Source organism: Poecilia reticulata, chromosome 2, assembly GCF_904066995.2.
Source record: "Poecilia reticulata chromosome 2, P_reticulata-male-v2, whole genome shotgun sequence".
NCBI lineage: Eukaryota > Metazoa > Chordata > Actinopteri > Cyprinodontiformes > Poeciliidae > Poecilia > Poecilia reticulata.
The window spans coordinates 40,807,646-40,816,569 of record NC_088831.1 but is presented as its reverse complement, the minus strand read 5'-3'; the positions used below and the strand labels follow the sequence as shown (position 1 = coordinate 40,816,569).

Genomic DNA, 8,924 nt, shown 5'->3' with positions numbered 1-8,924 from the left:
AATATATATATATAAACATTTTTTTTATAGTCATGAAAAGATTGTAAGTTGTTTTTACTTACAGGCAGCAACTATTGTTTTGACAGGCATAGATGGCTCACTTGGCTCTCCAAAACCAGCTTTGTTCTCAGCAAGAACACGGAACTCATATTCAACTTCCTCAGTGAGTCCAGTGACTTCAAAACTGAGCTCAGCAATGGTTTTCTTGGATGCCCTAACCCAGCGCATCGCTTTCTTTTCCTTTTTCTCAATACTATAGCCAGTAATGTCACTTCCTCCATCTTCAGCAGGTCTTCTCCAAGTCAAAGTTACTGAATGTCCATCGACTTTCTCAACTTCAGGTTTAGATGGCGGACCAGGGGGACCTAAAAAGAAAAGAATAAAAAAACAAAGGAATAATGGAATGTTATGTAATTTGAAATGCAATAATATACACTGCACAAAAAAATAAAGAGAACACTTTAACATTTAAGTGAATACTGAAGTGTTCCCTTTATTTTTTTGAGCAGTATATATAGACAGTTATGCATATAGATGAACAGCAGATAAAAGATTATAGCCTGAATAAATAAATTAATTGTACGTACCAAATCTGTCAACCATCTTGACAGCTTCAGAATGAGATGGCTCGCTAGCACCATACTGGTTCACAGCAGATACTCTGAAGAAATATTCATTGCCCTGAATGAGTTTGTTGGCCACATAGTGACAGTCAATGACGTTCTCTTCCAGGACTGTCCAGAGCAGACGGCTAGTTTCCCTCTTTTCCAGAGTGTAATATTTGATAGGAGAGCCTCCATCCTCTGTAGGGGCTGTCCAAGTAAGAACCACCTTTTCAGAGGATACACCACTGCATTCAATGGGTCCAGGAGAACCAGGAACATCCAGAACTTTGACCTTGACCGTTTCCTCCTTTACACCAAAGGGATTGGTGGCTGTGATGATATATTCTCCAGAGTCCTTTCTGCTAGCATATTTTACAGATAAAGTGGATGATGTTGAAGTGGCTTCAATTTGAACTAGGTCAGAGGGTTTGAAGTATTTTCCTCCCTTTGACCAGCATGAGGTTGGTGCAGGTTTTCCTAAAATGCTCGTTGCAGTCACAACAATCGTATCACCTGCCCTGACAGTCAGACCTTCCTTTACTTGAGCATCAATGATAATGGTTGGTGCAGCTGTTGGGGAAAAAATGAGAAACAATCAATCAATCAATCAATCTTTATTCCAGACCAAAAAGGTCCATAAAAAAAGGAAATAAGAGAAAAATAATAAAATAAAAATAAAATAAAATAAAAATAAATAAAAAACATGACATTCACTGAGTCACAAATAAATGATGACACCAATGTTTCCACAATCTTGAGAAAAATCTCACTGTACTAAAAACAGGATTTACTAAAATTGCAATTATATTATTGCATGACACAGAAAATCTACACATTTAACATGAGCACTTTTGTCATGTTGACTTGCAAAAGTGTTCAGAGTAGTTATTAATTTTTGTCTCACCATATTCATCTGTGCACATAATGGTATCTGTCTGCTCAGAAGGTGGGCTGAGGGCACCGGCAGCATTCTTTGCCCTGATCCTGAACTCATATTTGCAGCCCTCTTGTAGATCAGCAACAGTAAATGCAGGGTCCACAACATTCACATTGTTGGCTTTCACCCAGATCTTGGAAGGCAAATCACGCTTCTCTACGATGTATCCTGTCAACCTGTGGCCGCCGTCAAATTGAGGTTCAGTCCACTGGAGGGTCACAGTGCTTCTAGTAATGCTGATTACTTCCGGTTTACCAGGTGCATCTGTTGGCATGGGGCAAAGCAAACAATCCATGATTGGGTATAAATATGCTCAGGGTTTTCAATGTTGGTGCTTCTTCACCTCTTGTAAACTTACCGATGGGATCTAGGGCTACCTGTGGATCAGTTGGAGCACTTGGTCTACCAATTCCAGCCAAGTTAATGGCTATTACTCTGAACTCATACTCCAAGCCTTCAGTTAGTCCAGTGACTTTGTGTTCCTTCATCTTTAAGGCAGATGGACTGGCCCTTTTCCACAACATACTGTTTCTCTCCTTAAATTCAACATGGTATCCTGAACATTTCATCAAAATTTGGGAACAAAATTCAGTGTAAGATCACCTTACATTAATGAAAATACTTAATTTTCAGATAACATATTGATAAAAATAATCGAACTGTTAAAATGGTGTTGATTAAATCTTAAGCAAACTGCACCTGTAATAGGAGATCCTCCAGTCTTTCTGGGGTCAGACCAGGCAAGATATGCAGAATCATGCCGCATACTCATGATTTGAGGAGGAGGAGGTGCATCAGGTACATCTGTGAAACAAAACAGTACAGGACAGTGTTACAGTTAGCACAAGTAAAATATTGGATTCAATAATATTTTTTTATAAAGAAAAAAGACTTACTAAATGGATGTTTTGCAACAACAGGGTCAGACTTCAGTCCCTCCCCAACACCATATTTGTTCTCTGCACTGACTCTGAAGATATACTCTGTGCCCTCATGGAGACCAGTCACCCTCATTGTATTTGTCTCCACAGTGGATGAAACATTCACCCACATGTTGGTGATGGAGTCCCTTTTTTCCAGGATGTAGTTTGTGATTTCAGAGCCGCCATCATCCTTAGGAACACCCCACTTTAGTGTAGCACCATCAGCAGTAACATCCTTGAATTTTATTGGTCCAACAGGGATACCAGGTTTTCCTACGACCCTAAAACAGCAAAGACAAAACATTTTAACCTTCATTTATGTATTGCCAATGATTTATTATTACTTAAATCTCTAAACAGTGTTGTGACTTACCTGATGAAAATGGTGGATTCTTTGGTGCCAGCACTATTCCTTAAGGTGATGGTGTACTTGGAAGCGTCAGTTCTCTGGCAGTCCCTGATTAGGAGGGTGGTGTTGACTGCAGATGACTCGGCACAAACCCTGCCAGTATCTGTCAAATCTTCATCATCTCCCTTTTTCCAGGTGACCTTGGGTGTAGGTTTCCCAACAATTGGAATCTTTAAACGAACGGTACTGCCCTCTTTGGCAATGTAGCACATGTTGGGCAACTCTCTTAGGTCACAGCTTGGCAGAACTTCAGAGAAAAAAAACAAGAATTTTAAAATCTCTTTTTGAACACTCAAGTTCAAAAATTCCTTTACAGGAAAGTTTTATGAATGTGTGCACTCACTAATTTGGTCCTTAGCAATCACAGTCAGCTCCTTAGCAGAGCTTTCTCCTGAATCATTTACAGCTTTGACCCGATACTTGTACTCTCTACCCTCCACAAGGTCCTTGGCACTGTACTGCATGTTCTTGGACCTCATAAGTTCTTTATATTTGTCTTCACCATTGAGAACCTCTAGGACATAGCAGATAATGCGACTGCCTCCATCAGTGAGGGGTTTCTTCCAGCTTAGAGTGCATGAGTCTTTGGTCACCAGCAAGGTTTTGAAGTCCATGACAGGCCCAGGCTCCTCTGAAAGGGAATAAATGAAACAGTGAACATTTTCTTTCAATAAAACTAATCAATTAATACATCAATTAATGTTTAACCCACCTGTTGCTCTGACAGAATCAGCTGTTTCACAAGATTCTCCAGTACCAAGCTTGTTGACTGCTGACGCTCTAAAGCAGTAGGACCGCCCAGCTTCTAGGTCTGGAACCTTAAAAGAAGTTTTTGTGCAGTTGTTTGAGACAATAGACCAGGCCTTTCTTTCAGTGTCACGTTTCTCTACTATGTAGTGGGTGATTTCAAAACCCCCATCAATCAGAGGAGCATCCCAGAGGATGTCTGCACTGTCTTTGGATGTCTCTTTCACCATCAGGTTTACTGGTGGACCAGGTGTATCTGGAAGGTGAACAATACTTTTAAAATAAGACCTTAAATTTGAAATGATCAAGCACATTATATTTATGGTGTTTATAGAGTATATATATGGATATATGTATGTATGGATTGATGGGTGGGTGACTGGATGGATTGATTGGTGTGTGGATGTAAGCAGATCCATCCAAATAAATGGATGGATGTTCAGTATGACAGTATTTTCTGTACTAACCAAGAACTTTGACAACAATGGTATACATCTTCATGCCAGCCGAGCTGTCCAGAGACAGAATGTATTTGCCAGCATCATATCTGTTGACTTTCTCCACCATGACCATGGTGTCAATGTTGCTAGATTTGATGACAATGCCCTGGCGGTCCTTAATGTTGGTGTTCATCTTTGCCCAGGTGACCTTGGGAGTGGGACGACCCTTGATGGTTGCATACAACTTCATGTTGCTGCCAGCAGTAAGTTCAAGGAGCTCTTTCAGTTCAGCACTTAGCTCTGCCTCAGGAGCAACTGAATCAAAATACAAAAGGTGTATTTATCATTGGCAGTGCTGGAAATCTAATTTCAACATTTTATTTTATTTTGAAGACAAAACATAATAGTTTATTTGCTTACTAGTTTCTATCTGGTTTGATTAATTCTATTAGCCTAATATGGTAGACATTTGCAAGGGCTTGATGAATTGGTATACAAATTACTTCATGCCTGGCCTAATGTACGTGTAATATTCTAATTCAAAATGTCATGTTACAATTTCTTGTACATGGAAAATCATCATAATTAACAGAAACAACAATCTGTGTTTAATTAATAATGTTTGTTACTTAATGATAAAGTTCCTGAAATGATTGGGCTTTTCAGTAGTATCCTAATTTATTGAACAGATGTGTACGTTTTGTACAGAAAAATTATGCAAAGCATACCTATGATATCCTTGGCGACATGTTTGCCTGGGACTTCAGCTGCTTCACTGAAGCCTACTTTATTGACAGCAGTGATGCGACACTGGTACTCTGCTTTGTCAATTAAGTTCTGAATGACATAGTTGGTGTCCTGTAGGTTCCTGGGGACATTGCAGCGGATCCAGTCTGTTGTGTTGGCTCTCTTGCATTCCACCAAGTAACCAATAATGGGGCTTCCACCATTGTTAGCTGGTACAGTCCAAGTGAGACTGATTGTGCTGTTGGTGGTATCTGTCACGGTCGGGTTTATAACAGGTCCAGGAGGAGCTGGAGATAACCACAGTGATTAACTTTAGACGGCATGCAGAAGTTTGATTTTTGGGCTAACCAAAAAAATAGTCAGTTTTATTATGTGTATTGGTGTTTGAAACTTACTAATAGGATCCTGTGCAGTGGTGCCTTCAGAGGGTTCACTGGGTTTTCCCAGCCCAGCTATGTTGACAGCAATGACTCGGTACTCATACTCAATTCCCTCTGTTAGACCTGTTACTTCAAGAGACCTTTCTATTAGGGGTTTTTTATTAATCTTGGTCCACTTCATCTCCTTGGTCTCTTTCTTTTCCACCATGTAGCCCAGAATGGTAGACTTTCCATCATCGACAGGCTCCTTCCAGCTCACAGTCATTTTGTCTTTGGTCACATTGGTGATTACAGGGGCTTCACAAGGACCGGGGACAGCTGAAAGTGGTACACAAGTAAATATCTTGCATTAGAAACTACAATCATGCCTCAATTTTTTTTTTTATTGTTGCTAAATTTGAACTCAGCTTGTGAGGTAACACATAACACACAGTAGCATGTTGGATTTATACAGCAGCGCTAATGACAAATTTAAAGTATGAATCTGAACAAAAGCATATGATGACTTACTGAAAGGGTTCTTAGCGATGACTGGGTTTGTGATAAGTGGGTCTCCAACTCCCCATGTATTTTCAGCACGAATTCGGAACTGGTATTCATGACCTTCGATTAGTTTCTCCACATTAAATTCTAATATGTCACCCTTTATCTTTGTTGACACCTGTGCCCAGTTAGTTCTGCTGGTTTCACGCTTGTCCACAATGTAGTTACTGACAGGGGCACCACCATCTTTCAAAGGAGGCTGCCATGTCAACTTGATACTGGAGGCTAACACGTCTGTATATGTGGCACTTGCAGGGGGCCCAGGCACATCTGATAAAAAACAGAAAAGGAGTATGTAGAATAAATGTGAATTCAGCTTTGGGTGAGTTTCAATTCTTACATTTAAAAATGTAAATCCTTACCTAGCACATTGACCTGGATTTCTGCAGTCTTTGAGCCACTTGCATTCTCAGCCAACACAGTGTAGGTTCCTGTGTGTTCTTTGGTGACAGCTGGTATCTCTAATTGGAAATGTTGTCTTTGCTGTGTAATGACCTGGCCTTCACCTGACTTCAGAGTATCATCACCTCTCTTCCAAGTGACTCTGGGCGTAGGCTTACCAAACACTTCTGCTTCCAGCAAGATTGTGGCTCCAGCCTTAACTGTTAAAGCTTTTTGCATCTTGGCATTAAGTTCAATCCTTGGAGGAACTGTGTGTATTGAATAAAACATAAATAATTACACATTTTAACTGGCCAAAGACTTTCAGTAAACATCAAATACAGTAGTTTTTCCCCCCACTATTTTTAACATCTTCGTGTCTGTGTTGAGGAATTATGTCTTACCATTCTCAGCACAGACCAGGATTGGATCTGTTGGTTCTGAAGGCTTGCTCATGTTCACTGCAGTTTTAGCAATAACTCTGAACTGGTACTGAAGGTCTCTTTCAAGTCCTGTCACCGTATACTCCTCCCTGGGAACATTCTGACTGCTGGTGTTGCAACGTATCCAAGTGTCTCCTGGAACCCGCATAGCCTCAACATAATAACCTATGATCTTGCTTCCGCCATCATTTTTAGGACGGGCCCAAATCAAAGAGACAGAGTTTTTGGTTACATCCAAAACTTCAGGTTTACCGGGAGTGTCTATAAAACAAGAATAGAAATGGGTGATAGCAGAAATCTTGCTGGAAAAAAACCCTTTTATATATAGGCATTGGCTTTCAACTTACCAACAGGTGTTCTTGCTGTTACAAAGTCGGTTTTCTTGCTTGGTTTGCCCTGACCAGCACGGTTAATGGCTGATACTCTGAAAGTATACTCCAAGCCTTCAATAAGACCGGCGCAGGGGTATTCAGTTGTGCGGACCACGGTGTCATTGGCTTTCACCCACAGAAGACTGTTTCTTTCCTTGCGCTCAATGTAATACCCTGTGATGGGACTCCCGCCATCACTCTCTGGTTTATCCCAGCTAATGAACATACAATCCTTGTTGGTCTTGTTCACATGACAATTTAGGGGCTCACTTGGAACATCTAGTGGAAAAAAAAAGAAAAAAATTCATAATCTGAAATAAATACACTCTCTTTGTTATTGAATTTCTATTAACTAGCATCCAAGGCCAACCAGGCTTCAGTCTTGGACATATTTTACCCACACTTACCAAAAGGAAACTTTGCAACCATTCTGTCTGATTGAAGGGAGTCTGACACACCATAACGGTTTTCAGCACGGATGCGGAATGCATATTCTTTTCCAGGAATAAGTTTTCCCAATCTACAACTGGTTTTTGCGCAGGAGGAAAGGGCTGTCACCCAATCGCCTCTGGCCACATCACATTTTTCAATGACATAGTTTGTGATATTGCTGCCGCCATCCTCCAGAGGTTTGTTCCAAGACAGAGAGCAAGCATCAGAATCAATGTCACTGATCTCCACAGGGCCTTCGGGGGGACCAGGGATGTCTGAAATATACAGTTTACCAAGTCATTTTGCTGTTGGTCAGATGAAAGATGTGTAACATATTTTTTCTTCAGAAATTAAAACATAGTATTACGCACCTCTAATGATGATCTTTATTGCCTGGGAAATTTGTCCAGTGCTGTTCTCAGCAACAAGACTATAATCTCCACTGTCACTCCTTGTCACATCTTTGATGATCAGGACACACAAGTTGCCCGACTGATGCACAGCCAAGCGACTGGATGGGACCACTGCTTTCTCACCACGTATCCACTTGCATGTCGGAACAGGTTTTCCTGAAACCAGTGCCTCCACTCTAAGCTTGGCTCCAGCTCTAGCACTTGCAGTCTCTGGCATAACGATCTTTGGCTCAACTGTGGTTCCAAAAACAAAATTGGCTGATTATCATTATTTTTTTTAAATAGTCAATCTAGACACAGACATTCTTAATATCAAACTGTGGTCATGTTGAATCTTTGAACTGAGTTCCTTTGCTCTTTTAATAACAGTCAATTTTAAAATAATAAGGCTGTGAAACACATGGTGCTATTAAAAGGATAAACTGTAGAAAGACAATCCTAAAAACAATCGGCATGCATCTAAACATACTCATCTGTTCCTTGATCTCGGACGGCTCTCTAGTCTCAGTGAAAGAACTCATCCCCATGATGTTCTTGGCAGCCACTCTGAACTTGTACCTTTTTCCCTCCTTCAGGCCACTGACACTGACTGATAAACCTTTAACTGTTGTGTAGGCATTCCACACTTCTTTTTCTGGTTCAGCTTCTTCTTCCTCCTCTACTACTGGTGGAGGTGGAGGTGGTGGAGGAACTCCCTCTCCTTCAACCACCTGTAGTTGAGTAGTAGGAACAACAATAAGAACATATTAATTAGTAAATTTCTCAATATGTACATATAGTCTGAATTCCAAAATCATATATCTGTAAAGATAACAGTATGATTGGGTATATCCAGTGTAATTGTTGAAACTTATATTTCAACATTCTGAATTATCTAACTGATAAATGCAGCAAAACAACAGTTTGGTTACAAACCTCAACAGGGACTGGTTTCTCCGGTGGAGGTTTGACTTCAATGTATTCAATGACATAGCCATCAATTTTGGCACCACCATCTCTTTCAGGCTTCACCCAGCCAATCATTGCACTGTTCTTGGTTATCTCCAGAATTTCAATCTTCTGGCAAGGGTCTGGTTTGCCTAAAAAAATGAGTTCAATGTGTGAATATGTTCTAATTTCTAATGAAAAGGTATATAAAGATAGAGCTAATCTT

At 40.4% G+C, this 8,924-nt stretch overlaps 1 protein-coding gene across 25 annotated transcripts in view; it reads right to left on the bottom strand.

Annotated features, from left to right (window-relative positions):
- The window catches only part of LOC103461768 (titin-like), a 154,451-nt gene that overhangs the window by 44,142 nt on the left and 101,385 nt on the right, over positions 1–8,924 (bottom strand). For all 25 annotated transcript variants that reach the window (XM_081604603.1, XM_081604606.1, XM_081604608.1 and 22 more), the window contains 20 exons: positions 8,687–8,850; positions 8,241–8,481; positions 7,730–8,005; positions 7,334–7,633; positions 6,903–7,205; positions 6,517–6,816; positions 6,094–6,381; positions 5,699–6,001; positions 5,204–5,506; positions 4,790–5,095; positions 4,089–4,376; positions 3,587–3,877; positions 3,218–3,505; positions 2,839–3,121; positions 2,439–2,746; positions 2,242–2,346; positions 1,901–2,098; positions 1,510–1,806; positions 588–1,175; positions 63–365 (listed from right to left, as the gene is read on the bottom strand). In XM_081604603.1, coding sequence (XP_081460729.1) covers positions 63–365; positions 588–1,175; positions 1,510–1,806; positions 1,901–2,098; positions 2,242–2,346; positions 2,439–2,746; positions 2,839–3,121; positions 3,218–3,505; positions 3,587–3,877; positions 4,089–4,376; positions 4,790–5,095; positions 5,204–5,506; positions 5,699–6,001; positions 6,094–6,381; positions 6,517–6,816; positions 6,903–7,205; positions 7,334–7,633; positions 7,730–8,005; positions 8,241–8,481; positions 8,687–8,850 — 5,733 coding nt within the window. The remainder of the gene's footprint in view (positions 1–62; positions 366–587; positions 1,176–1,509; positions 1,807–1,900; positions 2,099–2,241; positions 2,347–2,438; positions 2,747–2,838; positions 3,122–3,217; positions 3,506–3,586; positions 3,878–4,088; positions 4,377–4,789; positions 5,096–5,203; positions 5,507–5,698; positions 6,002–6,093; positions 6,382–6,516; positions 6,817–6,902; positions 7,206–7,333; positions 7,634–7,729; positions 8,006–8,240; positions 8,482–8,686; positions 8,851–8,924) is intronic.